The 20,067-nt window shown below is 41.4% G+C and overlaps 1 protein-coding gene across 5 annotated transcripts in view; it reads left to right on the top strand.

The window, feature by feature from the left end:
• LOC147107714 (sentrin-specific protease 7) overlaps window positions 1–19,056 on the top strand; it is a 107,884-nt gene extending 88,828 nt beyond the window's left edge. For all 5 annotated transcript variants that reach the window (XM_086006945.1, XM_086006944.1, XM_086006947.1 and 2 more), the window contains 8 exons: window positions 4,283–4,405; window positions 5,323–5,415; window positions 6,121–6,335; window positions 7,484–7,545; window positions 8,808–8,863; window positions 11,713–11,781; window positions 14,467–14,617; window positions 18,715–19,056. In XM_086006945.1, coding sequence (XP_085863071.1) covers window positions 4,283–4,405; window positions 5,323–5,415; window positions 6,121–6,335; window positions 7,484–7,545; window positions 8,808–8,863; window positions 11,713–11,781; window positions 14,467–14,617; window positions 18,715–18,846 — 901 coding nt within the window. In that variant the 3' untranslated portion in view covers window positions 18,847–19,056. The remainder of the gene's footprint in view (window positions 1–4,282; window positions 4,406–5,322; window positions 5,416–6,120; window positions 6,336–7,483; window positions 7,546–8,807; window positions 8,864–11,712; window positions 11,782–14,466; window positions 14,618–18,714) is intronic.
• The last annotated feature ends 1,011 nt before the right edge of the window (window positions 19,057–20,067 follow it).

The raw sequence follows: 20,067 nt of genomic DNA on the forward strand, positions 1-20,067 counted from the left end.
AAATGTGATGCAGAGGTAAAACACTTTTAATAATTAGGGCAACAATGTGACCAAAGACGAGCAGGTCCTTGTTCCTTCAGAAAGGTGTGTTGTAGGAGGAGGAATTTCAACAGTTGGGGAATAGAGAAGGAAGAGTTTTGGACGGTACTACAGCTTTCCATTGCCAGATTACTTTGTTGGAAGCAAAATCGAGCAGGAAGCATGTCTTAAGAAAATTAAAGAGCTGGTCTCTTGGAAAGGTTCAAAATTTATTTGCGAGTTTGGTCTCCTTTTTTCCTTTTGTGGTCATTGACAGTGTACAAGGTAACATTGCCAAGGGTGGAGAAAATTGAGCAAAAGGTTAGCAGTTATTTAAGGAAGTGTCTGTTGTAAGAAAAAATTGAAGTCCCTTTGGACTGTCTGTTCAATGGTTTGAAGCATAAGGTCAACTTAATACATTACAGTATTCAAGCAGCAGTTTACAAAGTACAGTTGAGAATTGTATTACCTGTTATTGTCCTTTTGGGTCGTAGGCATGGCCCATTCCTTGTTCCTTCTACTCATATATGCGTTTGTACCTCTCCGGATCGGTGATCTTCCTGGCCTTTCTGCACTGAGAATGTATCAAACCCACTAGGATATACCCCAAAAACCAGAACTGTGGAGAAATCCATCCTATCATAGGCACAGCAAGTTTTGTGTCCAGGCACAGGCCTTAGGCAGAAAGTCAAAGGTAATGTGTTTTTGCAGAACAGTAGCTTTTTGAGAAAAGCTTAGGGTCATTTAACTTGTGCAATGATACTGGCCTATGCAGTATGAAGACAAGGAGGCTGCAACTACCTCTGAGCTCCACAAGAGCTTCGTATTGGTAAAGTGCAGCTGCAATATATGCTCAAGAAATTTCACATTTTACTGTATATAGAATGAAATCCATATATTATGACCTGGCAGGAATTGGAAGCTGTAGGAAGAGTGGAGTTAAGGTCAGTGCACAAGGAGAATGTGGGAATGGTAATTCAAGAGCATGTTGATATTGGTACAAGAGACGCCCTGAATTTCTGGCCTGCAGGGAATGATTCTAGAAAGTGTAAATTGGTGATAGAAGAGGCAGCAAAGCTGGTGAGAGTGGTTTAGATGGATCAGCAAAGTGGCTGGATGAATTAGAATGAAGTAGGGGATGTGGAGCTGCCACAAAATGACCCATGGACTACTGAGTTAAGCTGACTCCAGTTGCTGCTAGGATCGACTTATAATGTAAAAAGCAAAATACTGCAGATGCTGGAAACATAGAAACATAGAAGATAGGAGCAGGAGTAGGCCATTTGGCCCCTCGAGCCTGCTCCGCCATTCAATGAGATCATGGCTGATCATCCAAATTCAGTACCCTGTCCCTGCCTTCTCTCCAATTGAAACATAGAAGATCTGAAATAAAAACAGAAAATGCTGGAAACACATAGTTGGTCAGGCAACACACCTGGTTGGTGACCTTTCCTCAGAACGACTAAAGTGTGACTTGCTCATGAGAACCACACCACCACCGCAACGATTTTGGCAGGGCAGGTGATGAAGTATAGCCAGGCGGGGAGGCTTTGATAAAGGCGCATGGTGTGGTTACCCGTGAACCAAGCTCCTGTCAGTCAGGATGGCCATGCAATCATCCACCACAAGATTTTGGCTAGCAAGGGTCTTGTTCATGAGGTAACACACATTCTGGAAGGAAATGTGGAGAAGGGTGGTGATTGATCCACTGGCAGAATCCAAGGGGGTAAACAGGATGGAAAGGAGCTTGGTGAGGTTAGCCATCAGTGGGAGTGCTCATTTCCTAACTCCCTCCTTTTGTGTTAATCCTCCTTGCAGCCCTTTGCTGTCTGACTGACCCCAGATTTTGCAGGTGTTTTTTTTTTAAATGTCCAGCTCCAGTGTCGAGTTTTAGTCAAAGCTGACTGTGCTCACACCCCCTCCTGAGTGGAATCCACCAGCCTAACTTGGTAATAACCCCTACTTGAGCTCAAATGTATAGGGTTGTTGCAGTAGCATTGAATATCTTTTTGTCTTCAGGACACTGATAGACGCTGTATCTGAAAATTAATTTGTATCTGCCAGCCTCGATATCCTGTGAATTTTATTCTTTGAGAGCTACTCAATAGTAGCATTTTTAACATATATTACACCAGGATCTGACTGAGGCAGCATGGTTAGCAATCCTAAAACATGACATCCCAAATACAATAATGCAATGTATTGTGACAATTTGGCAATTTTATTGGTACTGCTGAATTTTAATGAGATTCTGGTACATTGTATAGGTACCTATATGTAAAAGTGGGGAATAGTGCAGCTAGAAATGATAATGGGGCTGTCCTATGACCACTAAGTTTATCCAGGCTTCAATATACATCATAATGGCCAGTCGAGTAATCCTACCTGTCTCATGCAAATTATTGGGTTGCATACTATTGTAATTTTCATTTACTTCTGATCTCATACAACCTTTTTGCATTAGTGTGTGATGAACAAACAATAATCTACAGCCTTCTGTGGGTTCTTATGCTCATTTTCCTGAGATTACATTTGCAATTGTTCTATCCTTGACTTGAAACGTTAAGTTAATCACCCCTCTTTGGTGTGGATCCACCACCATTTACCTATTTCCATGTCATCAAAATGTGACTTGGGCTGCACTTGTACATGACAGGACGGTTAATGTAATAGACAGTAAGCTTTGATGGGCCAAATGGTCTTTTCTGATTCCTGACTTTTCTTATGCTCTTATTTGTTGTGTGTAAGGACTGGGTGGGTTGTGGGGAGTCGGAAATGAGCCTTTTGAAGTATGCTGCATCAAATTCTGCCTAAACACCTTTTCATGTCTTTATGCATAAAGTAATTTCCACTCGCATAATTGAGCAACTGCAATTTTGTAGATGAGCCATAATGATGCTGTACAATGTGGATAACTGCCACACGATCAGTGCATCTTTCAGATGGAATTGAAGCACATCAGTGTAGCAATGTTGGAAACTTTGCATATACATGGTGCTGCTCACAGCAAGTCTGAAAATGTGCTGCTTATAAGGGCATTGGTGCCCTGCACTGTTGACTCCAGAGCCCTTCAAAGATCTGTATTTGGCCCCCTTCCTCTTCCTCCTCTACATGCTGCTGCTTGGTGACATCATCTGCAGACTCTCTACAACACAATGTCCTACAAATAACATTAAAATACAATACAATAATTTATATATCACCAAAGTAACTGCATATTTTTAATTTATGTATCTTTCTATATTTACAAACTTAAAATTAGTCACTAATTACAATTACGTGTGTGTGTGTATACATATAATATACACAATTATATGCACATCATTCAACTTAGCATGACCAAAGTCACAGGAAATCCACTAGTGTTGTAAGAGAATTAGGAATAGTGTTGCTAGTTTTGGCTGCCTCTTCACATTGAGGGAACAATTTACGCATCAATTAGTTGTGAAAATAATATTTTTGCAGTGTTATCGTAAGACTTATGTTTGTAAGGGCTGCTTTACGCAACAAACAAGTTTGTGTTTTCAGCCCAAAATGGGTGACTGCTATCTCAGGAAATTATACCACCTCATCCTGAAAATAATGTGTTCTGTGATTAATCACTACGTTGATTACAATAATTGAGTGGCCCTCTTCTCTTGCCTGATGTATGCCAGGAATTAATTTACTGATTTTAAATGAATTATTGAAGGTGGCAGGGCAGGTTGAGAAAGAGGTTAAAAAAGCATATGGGATCATGGGCTTTATAAATAGAGGCATAGAGTACAAAAAGTTATGTTGAACCTTTATGAAGCTGGGGTTGTTCTCCTTAGAGCAGAGAAGATTGAGAGGAGATTTGATAGAGGTGTTCAAAATCATGAGGGGTCTAGGCAGAGTAGATAGAGAGAAACTGTTCCCACTGGCGGAATGGTCAAGAACCAGAGGACACAGATTTAAGGCGATTGGCAGAAGATCCAAAGGCGTCATGATAGAAAACCTTTGTACGCAGTGAATGGTTATGATCTGGAATGCACTGCCTGAAAGGGTGGTGGAGGCAGACTCAATCGTGGCTTTCAAAAGGGAATTGGATAAGTACCTGAAGTGCTCTTGCAGAGAGCCGCCAAGGGATCGATGGGCCGAATGGCCTCCTACTGTGCTGTAATAATTCTATGATTCTATTCATACTAAGTTGAATTGTACCAATGCAAGATGCATTAGCTAAGTATTGAAAAAAGTTCTATGCAAAATTGAACTACAGTAACTGGCGCTGTTTATTTTATCTAAGGTACCTGTTGCTGGAGAAAGCACCCAAAGAACTTGCTGAGCGTACTCACATTTTTAGTAGCTTCTTTTATCGACGCCTGACTCGGAAGGATAATGCTGGATCAGAGGAGGCAACTAACCTCTCGTAAGCAATTTTCTACAAGTCACATGGCTCATTTTTCTGTTTCTTATCAAACCAATCACACTTCAGTAGCTGCGTTTATCATGATGTACCGCCATGTTAGTGCTGTCAGCTCTAGATGCACTGGTCTTGTGCAGCCAGTGGCAAGCTCAAAGTGAACTTGCTGGATCCACTGAGGCTAGCAGTCAGGAAAACCCACCCTTTTCACTGTGCTAGTGCTGGCTCCCTTTTTTCAAATAGGCACTGTTTTGAATTGTTCATTTTCAATCGATTTGGACTCGTGCAAATTTGAGAGAGAGAAATTGAAGATTTGATTTACTGTGAGTAAATATTAATTTAAGGTTTAGCTTGAACAGTGCTGACTTTATTTGGAAGTTCATGAAGACAAACCTGTTCATTGGTCAAGAATCTTTTTTAGTGTATTTTATAGATTAGAATATCTCTGTCCACTTGCTCCGAGCACCAATACAGGACAGTGATGCCCTGGGCCAATAAATGTCTAGTTTTGTGACCCTGCACTGACTGAGTGCATTGACTGAGTGCTTGCAAAGACTGTTAAAATGCACTGTTTAAGACTTGTAAATATTTGCAGTTTCTAATTATTTGGCAGCTCTGTCTCAAAGTTATATTTGATTGTATGTATATTTTAAGATGATTTACCAATTTCACTCAAAATTGAGTGTCTATGGCTTATTACACTAAAGCCAACATGCTGATTTTTACAATGTCCACCATTACAATCCTTTCAGACCGCCAGTATTGCTATTTTTGTTTTTAACTGTTAACTGGGCTTATTTAAAGAAAATGAAAACTATTGAATCGCAATTCTGCTGTAGTTTTTGTTTATTTGCAAAACCCTGAACTGCATACTCATAATTTACCAACTCAAACTAAAAGTACATATTGTGTTGTCTTTGTAGAGTACAGCACAAGAGACATCAACGTGTGAAAACATGGACTCGTCATGTGGATATCTTTACAAAGGATTTCATATTTGTGCCTGTTAATGAAGAGTAAGTATGCTTTGTATAGTCTATTGGAGATGTTTCTACTGAGTTAAGTCACAAAAGTGTTTCTGTTAATCGAACACTGAACCTGGCTAAAATGATGAGACCAAGCTACGACATTATTGCGAACTGACAGATTCTACAATCTTGCGAGATTCTTGCAGGAGCTGTCTAAAGTAAGGTAGATGAAATTAATGCTAGAAGCAATTTATTATTAAGACTAGCCATATTCTTAGTCGTCCATTTTATATGGTCAGTGACGTAAGAAAACTACTGGGCACTTGGTCTAAGCGTTAAACAAAGCTTTAATCAACTGTTTTACAACATGGAGGTCTAGTTGTGTCCTTCACTAGTTCCTGTTAAGAATATCCTGCGCAAGCTGGGCCCGTGCCCGAGTATTTATACTCTCCCTGGACAGCGCCACCCGTAGGCTGCTCAATATTATTTCATAGGTCTTTCTTTCATGAATGACTGATTCATGTCAGTCTGCCCCTAGGCAATCTAATATTATGAGAAGCAGTGGTAAACGTTTGCAGCGCTACAGCACACTATCATCACTTAATGGCGGATCTATTCTTGGGCTCTTTGACCAGCTCTTCAAGTGAAGGCTGAGGGGAGCTCTATAATATGAACTATTGATAACTTTGGACTAGGGAAAGATTGGTAAAATTCATGCCTGTTAACTTATTACATGACATATTTTGCTTGCAGGTCTCATTGGTATCTTGCTGTTATTTGTTTTCCTGCGTTAGACAAAATAGTTTACGAATCTGATTTAACCAGTGAAACAAAGGCAAGCAAATTACTTTCAACTCCGTCTTCCACACTCTCATCTAATAATAAAAAAACGAGTGAAGAACAAGTGTCATCACCAGATGAACCTGATGGGGATACCTTTCACAGGGCACTGTCACAGGATTCAGCAAGTAAGCATTCCTGTCTTTTACTTGGGGATATTTTAGCATCAATTTTAGTTATTTCTTGATAGCTTTTTAGCAATAGGTTGTATTGTGGCAGAACCACCAAGGGGACTCTGATCTTATGTACATAATTATCTAACTAATTGTTAGCTACAGAATGAATCTGTATCTCTGTTCATGTTATCGCATGTACATAGCGCGGTCCCTTTAAGACTGAGACCCAACGCGATGACGTCATCACGTTGATCACGTGATCCTCCGGCGGGAAAATGTGATGACGTCCGACCAGGGAGGGGCTCTAGTCAGTCCTCGTGGAACTAGCAACCAGTACAGACCTGTTATCCAGCTTTCCATTGTTTTAGTGTTAAACTCTGTTTATTAGTATTAAACATCGTTTGTTTAATAGACTGACTCGATCTCAGTCCTTTAGTTAGGAATCTAGCCGTTCCTACAGTGTAGCAATTTTGCTATGAGAAAATTGTAGGTTTAACAGGAAATCTCCTAGGATGAATCCTACAGCTCTCTTAAGGAGATCATGTAACGTTAGATTAGAAGTACCAAGGAAAAAAACGTTACTCACTGGCTGAGCCCAAAACGCAGTAAACATATTTTACCAAAGCCTCAGAACTTCTCTCTCTTTATCAAAGAAATCAAACGTAAACAATGTAAAAATTGTTCAAATGCAATTTTTAAAAACCTGTGAGCTTCATCTTTCCAATACTTGCTTTAGTGTTTAAAATGTCAAAAAATGATGGTTAGATATGCACCTACCCTGTTTGCTACCTCAATTATAGAAGGCGGCCCACCACCACCACCTCAGGGCAACTAGGGATGGGGAATAAATGCCAGCCTCGTCAGTGATGGCAGCATCCCAAGAATGAATTATATTAAAAATTAAATACGATCACCGCCTTTTGTATTTCCACTCTAATTCCCTTTCTGTTGCCAATACCACCTAATTCCAGATGTTGTCTGGCAACTTCCTCCATTAGAAAGGCAGGCAGTCTTAAGCAGATGTCTAATTCTTCATTGTAATAAGATAAGATGGTGTATGCTAGCTGGGGATCAGATATACAGTAAATTCAGGTTGGTACAAATTAACATATAGAATGCATGCATTGTAATAATTCAGATCAAATTTTGCTCTATTGCAGATAAAGTTTCCAGCATTGTTCCTTCTGTAACATCTTCAGCATCGCGCAGCTCTAGAATACAGGTAAATAACACTGATGATTAGCTTAAATTCTTAATAAATAGTCATTCTCTTGGATGAGGACAGTATAGTTCTAGGTTAATTGATGAATAAGTATGTAGAAGAACCAACCACTGACTGTTGGAAAGGCTGGAACAGATCTAGGATTATTGATGGATTCTATCCTGCCTTGTCTACTAATTTCAGAGCAGCAGTCTACAAAGCAAACAAAATACTGATCTTTATTACCAAATCAGTAGAGCACAAGTCTGGAGGTATCATACTGGAGCTGTATAGTTCTCTGGTCAGGCCGCATCCTAAGTACTGAGTTCAATTCAGATCACAGAGAACGAGAGAAACGTCCAGCTGGTGCAAAGAAGGGCTGAAAGGCTGATCCCTGGTGCCACAGGGCTTAGTTCTGAGAAAAGCTCTCAGCCTTGAAAGGTGAATGAGTGGAGATGTTATAGAGGTATAAAAGTGTTATAGAAAATGTTAATCCAAAATTATTTTGCATAATACCAGGACTGCAGGATAAGGAGTAAGTACAAGTTAGTGAAAGGTAAGTTCAGAGCTTATGCCTGGAAGCCCTTCCTGATGATGTGATAAATAGCTGGAATGATCTTTGGTAGCTTTGTGGAGAGACACATTGTGGAATCATTCAAGAAGATGCAGTTGGATGCTATGATTCGAGGACCATAGGTTTCTGAGGCGGATGAGGCCTGATTTGAATTTAAATACGTGATAACAAGCTCCAGCATTGTTTGCAATAATATTCTTACGACAGAATATTGAAAACAATTGCTTAAGCTTAATTTTAAAAAAATCACAGTGGAAATCTTGACTCTTGCGATTTCTTTTCTTACTTCCCTCGTCCCTCTTCCAATTACTTTTCCATGAAGGTGCTAACTCAAGGTACGCCAAGTTCCATCCATGCCAGTTTTCCTCTGGTACCTCAAGTGGCCATTCTAATGAGCATGTTTCACTGTGAGGTTGATGGGCAAGGACACAGTTAGTTGACCCTCTAGTGTCCACAGGCAAACACTTTGAGGCAGGAGTTATTGGATATGGGTCAAGAATGGGAACCCTAGCCTGTTGGTTTATTTTCCATCCACTCCCAGGGCATGGAGGACAATTTTAGTGCCTGGATTGCCTTCTTGATTGAGATTAGTTAACTCGGGACAGCCTAAGGATTGAACCTGCATGCTTCACTTATATAATACATTTATCAATTGAGCGATTAGTGAAGCTGAAATACAATTTGATTTAAAATGTTTAATTTCTTACAGGAATGTATAAAGGCACCCATCAACCTACGCCAACAAAAAATAAGGATACTCAAGCAGTAAGTAGCATTGAAATGATACATTAGTAAATTGTTTTGTTTTGATTCCAAGCAATAGATTGTTACTGAGTAGGTAGGCTTTTCCTTTTGAAGGTGATTTGGAATGGTTATTTATTAATGTATGCAGACATGCCCCCCCCCTCCCATCAAAAAAAACCTTTTCCAAATACCTGAGGTTAAACATTCAAGATTAAAGACTAAACTAAAGCTTCAGGATAACATCCTCAACAAACAACTTGAAGTTTTTGTAAACTTTTCCCAACCAATTGTATTGTCTGCAGAACAAATCATGATGCAGGCCCACAAAATCTCGTTGTGCAATTTGGAAAAGCTAAAGCCAACCTTGTTATCCTTGGTTCCAATTATTTTGAACCTTTTTCTTGCTCCCAACTGTGAAATGGATATTTGGTTTGTGTCACTTTTGTTTTGGTTAATGAGTTAATGGTGATTTTGATCTATTTTGCAATGGGTGTATTTTAGATACAATAAACGGCTATTTCCAAACCCCTTTTCTTGATTTACTAGAAGGGATTTCAAATCAATCTACCTTTATTTTTGTTTTGAACTTGGTGGGTTGTTTGTTCTTCTGTTTTTGCTCCTTTTAATCTCCCCATATCAAGTATTTTCCCTAGCTGAAGGGCAAGCTTCAGACCTGCTCCCAAGCCTCTGCCATTGCATTGTAAACCAGCTACAGGTACCAAACTAAAGGAAAATATTTAGGAGGAAATACAAGTCAGACAAACCATGCATATTATTCTTTTCTGCCTCAGAGTGCATTTCTAATAATGTTTTGTTGGAACTTTGTCCTTTGTTTCAAATTAAAGCACAGACAAAATTGTTAGACATTGTTTGGGGCTTTTTAAGTACCAATTACCAGCAAAATTCCAATTTACTTTTTAAAACATATTCTCTTATCTGAAATTAGTCTTGATGAGGTGCACATGCAGGTTAGTGCAACCGACTTGAGAGCTGCAATGCCGTCTGTTACTGTGGCCACCTTGACCTACATTGCAGCCTGCTGAGCAGATAAATGCAAGTGAAGTGGAGATTCACTGCAGCTTATTGTAATTTTCACAGGGCTGTACTGCAGGGTACAGTAGTGTAGCATTTATGTTACTGGGCGAGTAATCTAGAGGCCTAGGCTAATAGTCAAGAGAAAATTAGATCAAATCCCATCATGGCAGTCTGAGAATTTGAATTCAGTTTACATTTTTTTTAAAATCTCAAAATAAAAACTGGTATCAGTAAACATGACCATAAAAACCCAACTGTTCACTAATGTCCTTCAGGGAAGGAAACCTGCCGTCCTTACCCGGTTTGGATTTATGTGATACTAGTCCAACACCAACATGGTTGACTCTTAACTGCCCTCTAAAGTGGACTAGCAAGTTACTCAGTTGTATCACCACATGTACTGTGGCAGTTCAAGAAGACGACCCACCACCACCTTCTCAGGGCAACTAGGGATGGGTAAGAAATGCCGGCCTTGCCAGCGACTCCCACATCCTGAGAATTAATTGAAAAAATGTAACTGACAGTAAGTTGCTTTGGAGTTTACTCTTGATGATTTTGTAGACCATGGGGATGGCTTGCTATCTCTGTCTAATAATTCCAACTGTAACACAATGGAATAATGTCCAGAATAGTCTCCGCTCGGTAGGCAACTGTCTGTCAGCTTTGCATCAGAGTATAGTTAGGCTTGGAAGAGCTTTAGGCAAGCTGATGGCTCCATCAATACAAACTGTTTTCCTCAAAATTTCTCCCTGACCTTCAATGAAGGTTACATTTGACCAGAAACATAACTGGACCAGCATGACACCATTGCAAAACTGAGCTTAATTAACACATCATTGAACTCAATATTCACCCCTTCCACCACTGGCTGCAGTGTGTACTATCTACAGGAAGCAATTTGCTAAGCTTGCTTTGACAGCACCTCCTGATCCCCTGACCTCTATCACTGAGCTGCAGTGACATGGGAACACCATCACCTGTATGTTTCGCTCCAAGTCATACACCATCCTGACAGTATTTTCTATGTTAAAGATGCTACATAAATGCAAGTTGTTGGACATATACTGCCATTCTTTCATTGTTGCTGGTTCAAAATCCTAGTGTTCCCAACTAATAATGTGGGAGCACCATCACCGCAAGGACTGGAGAGCTTCGAAGAGAACTACTACTTTTCTTGGCAGCTAGGAGTGGGCAATAAATGTGGCCTTGCCACATTGCACACATACTGAGAACAATTTATTTATAAAAAAGCCATTACTGGTCTCCGGGCAGGATACATGCCATGGGCAAAGTTATCTCCCCAAAATTAAAGAAGTAACTGTTTGGAGATTGGTAAGTGGAGAATCCTTATTCTCCAAATTTGACATCTGAGAGGTTTGCAAAGTACCCAACAGACCCATGATAAAGTGGCAGTGTACCTTTACATGGACTTTTTTAAAAGTAGCCCTTTGCTGCCAGGAAGTAGTGCTACATTTTGCCAGTAGATTTGAATGGTTTATTTTCTGCTTTCCCTTGCCAAATGTGCTGTCTGTGTCAATGTTGTGTACTAAGTTTATTTTTCTTCCTTGATTTAGTAATAAGATGTGTGTGAATGTATAAAGGAGTTTTTGGTTTTGCTGTAAAGAAAAAAAAATGTTGCTTGGATTAGTATGGTTTTGGAAGGTGAATTTAAAGTTTCCATAACCGTTTCTGTTTTTATCATTTTCTTTTTGTGAATGCGGTGGTGTGAGGCTCGAGTCATTCATTTGTACCACGGTGATCTTCAGCCCCATGAAACTTGGTAATAAAATTGAAGTAAGAAGTGGTAACTGAAATTCTCTAATTTTTCCTCTCAGGCCATGTATTCTTATTATGGATTCACTAAGAGCAGCTTCACAATTGCACACAGTAAAGATTTTACGAGAGTGAGTATCCAGTAAAGTATATTCTATCTATTAGGTGTAGTATAGGTAAGATAACTTACTTAAATTTATTTGAACTAAATGATGGAACATTAATCGGAATCCTGAAAATACTGATGAGATTTTTTTTCTTTTGTTTTATTACTTTTTGTGGCGTTCCCCAAGATTCAGTATTAGGACCACTGCTGTTTTTAATATACATTAATGACTTGGGGGTACAGGGTACAATTTTTAAAATTTGCAGACGACGCAAAACTTTTAAGTGTAGTAAACAGTGAGGAAGATAGTGCTAGACTTCAAGAAGACATAGACAGGCTGGTGGAATGGGTGGACACGTGAGAGATGAAATTCAATGCATTAAAGTGTGAGGTGATACATTTTGGTAGGAAGAATGAGAGACCATACACACTAAATAGTACAATTTTGGAGAGGGTGCAAGAACAGAGCGATCTGGGGGTGCTTATGTACAAATCTTTGAAGGTGGCAGGACAGGTTAACAAAACAGTTAATAAAGCATATGGGATCCTGGGCTTTATAGAGACATAGAGCACAAAAGCCAGGAAGTTATACTAAACCTATAAAAAACACGAGTTCAGCCCCAGCTGGAGTATTGTGTCCAATTCTGGACACCACACTTTATGAAGCACGTGAAGGTTTTGGAGAGGGTACAGAAGAATGGTTCCAGGGTTGAGGGATTACAGTTTTGTGGATAGACTGGAGAAGCTGGGGTTGTTGTTCTTAGAGCAGAGAAGGCTAAGAGGAGATTTGATAGAGGTGTTTAAAATCATGAAGGATTTATGTAAGAAATCGCACAACACCAGGTTATAGTCTAACAGCTTTATTTGAAATCACAAGCTTTCGGAGCGCTGCTCCTTCGTCAGGTGAAGTGGAGAGATGCATAAAAACACAGCTTATATAGTCAGAGAATAATGTCAGATGTTTACAGGTAATCTTTCTAACTGCCATTTATCACACCTCAGCAGAGAGATAATCACAGCAATCAAAGGTGTAAATGGTGTCCAAACAGGTCAGTCAGGAAAACATTACATCAAAGAACAATGAGGTGGGGTCACAAGGGGTCAAATGTTGCAGATGCTGGGGTCTGTATGAAAAACAAAAAAAGAGACAAAAAACACTTTTTTGCTGGAAATCACAGCAGGTCTGGCCGCATCTGTGTGGAGAGAACAAGCCAACGACGACTCGAGTCTGGATGACCCTACGTCAGGTGGGGTTACATGTAGCGTGACATGAACCCAAGATCCCGGTTGAGGCCATCCTCATGGGTGTGGAACTTGGCTATCAGTTTCTGCTCGACGATTTTGCGTTGTCATGTGTCTCGAAGGCCGCCTTGGAGAATGCTTACCCGAAGATCGGAGGCTGAATGTCCTTGACTGCTGAAGTGTTCCCCGACTGGGAGGGAACACTCCTGCCTGGCGATTGTTGCGCGGTGTCCGTTCATCCGTTGTCGCAGTGTCTGCATGGTCTCGCCGATGTACCATGCTCCGGGGCATCCTTTCCTGCAACGTATGAGGTAGACAACGTTGGCCGAGTCACATGAGTATGTACCATGTACCTGGTGGGTGGTGTCCTCACGTGTGATGGTGGTATCTGTGTTGATGATCTGGCATGTCTTGCAGAGGTTGCTGTGGCAGGGTTGTGTGGTGTCGTGGTCGCTGTTCTCCTGAAAGCTGGGTAATTTGCTGCGAACGATGGTCTGTTTGCGGTCGGACCTGTGATTTCCAGCAAAAAAATGTGTTTTTTGTCTTTTTTTGTTTTTCATACAGACCCCAGCATCTGCAACATTTGACCCCACCTCATTGTTCTTTGATGTAATATTTTCCTGACTGACCTGTTTGGACACCATTTACACCTTTGATTGCTGTGATTATCTCTCTGCCGAGGTGTGATAAATGGCAGTTAGAAAGATTACCTGTAAACATCTGACATTATTCTCTGACTATATAAGCTGTGTTTTTATGCATCTCTCCACTTCACCTGACGAAGGAGCAGCGCTCCGAAAGCTTGTGATTTCAAATAAAGCTGTTGGACTATAACCTGGTGTTGTGTGACTTCTCACATTTGTCCACCCCAGTCCAACACCGGCATCTCCACACCATGAAGGATTTAGATAGAGTAAATAAAGAGAAACTGTTTCCAATGGGTGAAGGCTCGATAACGAGAGGGTACAGATTTAAGGTGATTGGCAAAAGAACCAGAGGCGACATGAGGAAAAACTTTTTTATGTAACAAGTGGTTAGGATTTCCTTCTTTCTTCCCCACCACCAGTGACTTATCCTTTAGCTTTGCCCTTTTGGATCTCTCTCTCTCTCTCTCTCTCCTTTTTCTCTCTCTCTCTTTCTCTCTCTCTCTCTCTCTCTCTCTCTCTCTCTCTCTCTCTCTCTCTCTCTCTTCCCCCCCCCCCCCCCAATTCTTCAACCATTCCTTCAGTCACCTCCCGTAAGTCCTACCGTCTGCTTAGTGCCTGCCCCGCCCACATTACACAGTCCTTTTTTTCATGTGCCTTGTGATGTTTTGCTATGTTTATGGTGCTATACAAGTACAGGTTGTTGTGATGGTTCACTCTGTTGGGTCAGTCAAATGTTCTTACTCTTAATCAGTGTTACAGTTCTTTTGTTTACAATAATAAATTGGAAACTGTATTGATACCGTTCCCTTTTCCTTGAATAGGTATCTACAGATAGAGTGGGAAGTGAAAAAAAGAGGACAACGCAATTTCACGGCTGACAAAATGAAGGGCTCAGTCCCCAGAGTCCCGAAGCAAGATAACAGCAGTGACTGTGGCATTTACTTACTGCAATATGTGGAGAGCTTCTTTCAGGTAATTTATTTTTGATTAAGTGGGTGTCAAATAAGCACAGAAACCTATCGTAATGGTGAAGAGTCTTCAAATTAAGGTACAAGTAAGCTTCCTGTTTGTCTAACTAGGATCAGCCTACTTGCTGAAGCAATTAGCTGTAGTGTTAAATATTGCCAAATAGAAAGAATCCCGGCCCTCAGTCACAGATCTACACATCCAGGTTTGATGAGTGAACCAGGCAAGCTGTTTAATCTAATGAAGCGTCCTGTAGATCTACCTGGTTCAGCTATTGGATTACTGAGTTTCCCACAATGAGTTCATTGGGTTCCTAACCTCTATTACCACCGTGACCGCCCCCCCAAGAGGCCCTCCTTCCGTTCTACATAAGGAGGATAATGACTAGTTGGTTGTTACAACTAGATGAGCCATCGCTTGATGGACACCAGGTACCAGATCACTACATGAGCAGCATAATGAGAAGAACAATGCACAATAAGTGCATTACCACTGACCTTCGGGCCACAGCATATTCACATACCATACCTGATCAAATGGTAGCTTAATCACTTGAAGGCATGGAACTTCAGCAGTGGCTGCTTGCCACTCTGCATTTTTCACTTTCTAATTATTTAGCTGAAGATCATGATCGCAGCGAGCCCAGGATATCGGAGCATTTATATTCATACCATTTCCACAGCTGTTATCCCAAGTGAGAATTTCCTCATAGCTATACAATGGACATCTTCAGATTAGTGGATCTATACGGGACTGCTTGCATTATGCAAGCCACCTTAATGCTCTAGATGTCCAAGTCCTCACTTGAGAAGCTTTGACAAAGAGGCGTGTCTTTTTGAAAATCAACGAAAGCAGTGTAAGTGGGTTTTCTCTGAACCGTACAACTTTCTGCGATTTTGTATAAAGCCATCACCCATTCTGCACCTTCCTCATGAGCCCAATTCAGCCTGTTCTTTTCTAATTATTCCATGGGCCTCCAGAGCAATAGATATATGTATCATGATAACCCATAGAACCAACTTAAGAACCATTGATATAGTTGAGATTCTTCATTAGTTTTCATTCTCATTAGTTCCCCACCTTCTGGATAATATATATCTGTGCTCTGGAATACGGTTTTGGAGGCGGGTCAAAGGTTAAAATCATTTGGCGGGTTGCGATCGCGCCGTCAACCCGCCTCCAAACAAGTTTCCCAAGTGTGGGGTCCCCGATTTGCAAATGGACCCAATGCCTAGCGGCAGGAAGAGGATTAAAGACAATTTCCTGCCTATTAACAGGTAGTTGACGGCCTATTTTTGAATTTTGCCGCTTCTAGCTCAGGTTTCCCGACGTCCGGACACCACGCCAGGTAAGTGTGGCGTGTTCTGAGTCTGCTGTAATGTTTCTGGATTAATGACAGCTGCAGAAGTGGTGTGAAGGATCCAATGTTGCACATGGTAGTCTCAGAGGAAAGAAAATGTTGGGAACTGCATTTTTAATACATTTACATTTTTCTTTAGGTTACAAGTTTTTAAATCCATGTCCAGTGCCACCTCACTGGGAGAACCTCTCTCACCAGTGACAGATCGCTTCTGCCACCTCACCTGCAGCAGCCATCTATTCCAGTCTATGGAGGGAGTCACTGGAGAGCCTGGGTGCAAGAGGTCACCTTTGTGCAGTGATTGTCAGTGTTTTCAGCACCTCAATGCTGTCAAACACTGAGAAATCAACTGTCAAAATAAAATTGTGCGTGGTCCCTTTAAGGAAACCGGCAAATGACGTCATCTGACCGGCTTCCTCTTAATTGGCCGGCAAGCCCGCAGGGTAAGCTTAACAAGGTCAATCAATGTAAAATCACGTCTGTGGGCCAGATGCAGCTGGGGGCGGGACTGGAAGCCGGAAACCACCTGACCCGCACCCAACCCGCCTCCATCAATAAAATCGCGGCCTGAGTGTGAGTGGCTCAAACAAATCCTATTTTGCAGCCACAGTAGGGAGGCTCCAAGCCGAGTCAGTTACCAGCACTATTCTATAAGACCATACCTGTTTTTCCCACTTGGCTAGAGTAGCCGTTAAGAATTTGGTATCCATACGGTCCATGCCTGTTGCCTAACCTTTAGATAGATAATTGAGTTTTAAGCTAATGTTCAGTGGGAATGTGGTCTTATTCTGGATATAGCAGTATTGTGGTTACCTTTTATGAACATTTTTTTAATCATGAAGAGAGAAAGCTACTCTCTGATTTTTCACTCCATACCACCCCTCATTTTCACCCACTTCTTAAATGGGATGTGGTATGTATGATTTTTGAGTTGGTCGTAATGCATTTTTCTGCAGTATTTTGGATCAGACTCCACACCCCTTACTATTCCTACTCCCTTAACTTAGGCAGCCCAGGTCTTTTTTCCCAGGCATCATCTATTCTTTGTTTGTTCTTGGTCATGGAGGTAAGAATGATATACAGGGTAGTGATGTGTCTGCAAGAGGCTGTTGGGGAGTGGAGGCGAAGTTCTAATGGGTTGGTTCACACTGAGCTCTGCAAAATATTGCAGGATTCTGGACGTAGTGTTTTATCTGGTTATAATGGCATTTGTCATGTTGAGTAAGGTTATATTTATCAGATAGCTAGTGGTGTTCCAGAGGAGCTGGTCTATCTGGTGATACCTTTCCCATGCCATGCTCTGCATCCAGCTGAAGCGAGTCCTACTGAGAGCTGTCCATTGTGCCATATTGGGGAGAAAGCTGATCGACCCAGTGGGATCTTTAGACAAACATGAACCTGCTCTAAGCTAAGAGAGTTGTAGTGACAATGGGAGGTGCTTCTGGCTCTCTCTTGGTTACTTTTGAGGGTCTATATTTAGTAAGCTATGTAAGGGGATTGGAAGGAAGATGCTGGCTTCCATTCACAGCCATGGGTTTTGTTGGAGGGCAGTGGACTAGGCCACAATCACTTAGATCTGAGCTGCCCAGTAATAGTGTCGAAATTTGGGAGACTAAGTCCTCTTCTTTGGCAACTGGAGGGATTTGAAGCATATTCACGGCCTTTTGCCCATAAAGAGGAACTAGAAATGTGATGGTCCAGGTCATGTAATAGGTTGTTATCTTGATGGGCAGTATCTGAAATACGTCGAGGAAGTGAGGGAGACTTGTCCCTTTTTATTTGCTGTACAATGCAGTGATGTGCAGCAGTCGACACCTCTTGATTCAAAATTGCTTAATTCAAATCTTTTTAGCACCAAATTTGGATTTTGCTGGTTATTTATATTACTTAATTCAATTCTAGTATGACCATTGGTTCACACAAGAGCAGGATGGACTGGGATACACAGAACAGCTAGAAAAAATAGGCCTGTTGTGGAGTTCAACTGAATTTGCATTCTGAAGTGACTTTGGGCTTCGGCAAATCCCTGAGTTTCCAGGATTACAGTGGAGGCAGTCAGGAGAGGTGGTGGAGAGGTAGAGCTTGGTGTTAGCAGTGCACGTGTGGAAGCTGACCCCATGCCAAGGGGCAACATTTAGATAAGGAAGAGGATGGGGCCTCCTTGAGGGACTCCCCAAGTGATGGGGGAGGGTGAGAAGTCATTGGCAGAGATCCTTTGGTACGATTGGATGGGAATGAGAGCCGTCCCACCAAGATGGACAACGGAGGAAAGGTGTTGAAGGATGATCGTGTGATCATTTATCTAAGGCTGCAGAGAGGATGAGGAGGGATAATGCGCCATGGTCACAAGGAGCCCTTGTAGAGTTAGGAACATCCCAGTTGCAGATGATTTACTGATCATTTGGGGTGGAGTTGTTTCCAGTAATAATTCTGAGCAATGTTGAGTCTTGGAACATTTAGTGTAGTTCAGTTTGTATTATAGTTCAATTTGTTAATGGAGTTCTGTTCAAATTAATATTGAGGAAGTCATTTGCAGCACAACTGGACTTCCTTTGGTTTTGATGAAGCAGGATTAAGGGGATCTGTATAAAAACTGAATGTGGTCGACATTAGATCTGATTTGTACAGTGACTAACCTGGGATGCTTAGATGTTCCATTTTCACAACACAGTTTACTCTTGCATTGGTTAGTGGCTTTTTTTCCCTCTTTGCAAAATTTATAATTTTTTTTCTCTTTCCACAGAATCCCATCACAAATTTTGATTTACCGCTGCAGCTGGATAAGTGGTTCCTGCGACAGGAGGTAAAGAAAAAACGGGAGGAAATACAAGATTTAATTCTGCAATTACACAGTCAGCAGAGAACTGATAGCTAATGAATCTGTACACACAGCACAGATAGTGTACTTGGTCATTTCAAAGCTGCTGATCATCAAGTATCCACACATCTTGGAAATGTGAAGACTTTAAATTCGACTGTAAATTTTTGAACTAGTTCACTAATAATGTGTAGTATATTCAGTTTAAAATAGTTCTGTTTATAGTGGTGTACAGTTTAATAAATTATACTGTTTTGTGACTTCTTACTACTTGCTGTTTTGTATTTCTTGCATTTGTTTTTGTCATCAAAATGACTGGTATTATAGGCCTATTAGTAGAACATTCAACTCCCTTGCTAGAAGGCCACACTACGGGCAGGATTTTCATTGGGCCGTGGAGGCGGGATTGGAGGCGTGTGGGGGGTTAAAACCTTGAAATCAGGGGGCACGAACCCAACCCGTCTCCATGCCAGTTTCAAAAGAGGCGGATACCCAACCTGTGCTGGGAGCCGCCTCCCTGAGGCGGGAAGGTGATTAGTGCCAATTAACTGCCTGTTAACAGGCAGTTTTTAGCCAGTCCTTATTTTTATTCCTGAAGTGTGGGATTCCCGACGGCTCCAAATCACGCCAAGTTAGCGAGGCGGACCGTCGGGCTGAAGGGCTTGGAGGGTTCCAGATGTCCGTTGTTCAGGTGAGTGATGAGTGCAGAGGTAGGTGTGTTTGGTGTGTGTAAAGTGTTTATAAAGAAGTTTTACTTGCCTTTTCTTACCTTTACAGCCTTCCTTCCTTCAGGTCTCGGGAGTCCCTCATCTCACCGGCACAGAAAGCAGAATGGCCGCGAGCTGTCAAAAGTTGTAGCATTCAGCTTTCTGTTCTGGAGAGATCTCTAAATCATCCTGAGAGGAAAGAATTAACTTATTGTACAGATTGTCAGTGTTTGACAGCTTCAAAGAGCTGTCAAATGCTGATACTTCATCTGTCAAAAGCTCTTGACAGATGAAATGTCAATCTGTGACGTCATCTGTTGCCAGGTGGCCCTTAATTGGCCTGCTGAGCCCGCTGGGCGGGCTCAACAAGGTCAATCAAGTGAAAATCGCGTGGGTTGGCCACAACTCGATGGAAGCGGGACTACAACCCCGAAAGTTGTAGTCCCGCCTCCTACGCGCCTCCAGTATTAAAATCCAGCCCTATAAATCTCCATCTCAATTTAAACGATGTACTTCGGCAATAGTTTAAAATGCTTGTTCGTCAATTGGAACAGGGAGGGGGGTGGGGAAC

The sequence above is a fragment of the Somniosus microcephalus genome, chromosome 14, assembly GCF_052327205.1.
Source record: "Somniosus microcephalus isolate GS21.2 chromosome 14, FLI_Smic_1.0, whole genome shotgun sequence".
Lineage (NCBI taxonomy): Eukaryota > Metazoa > Chordata > Chondrichthyes > Squaliformes > Somniosidae > Somniosus > Somniosus microcephalus.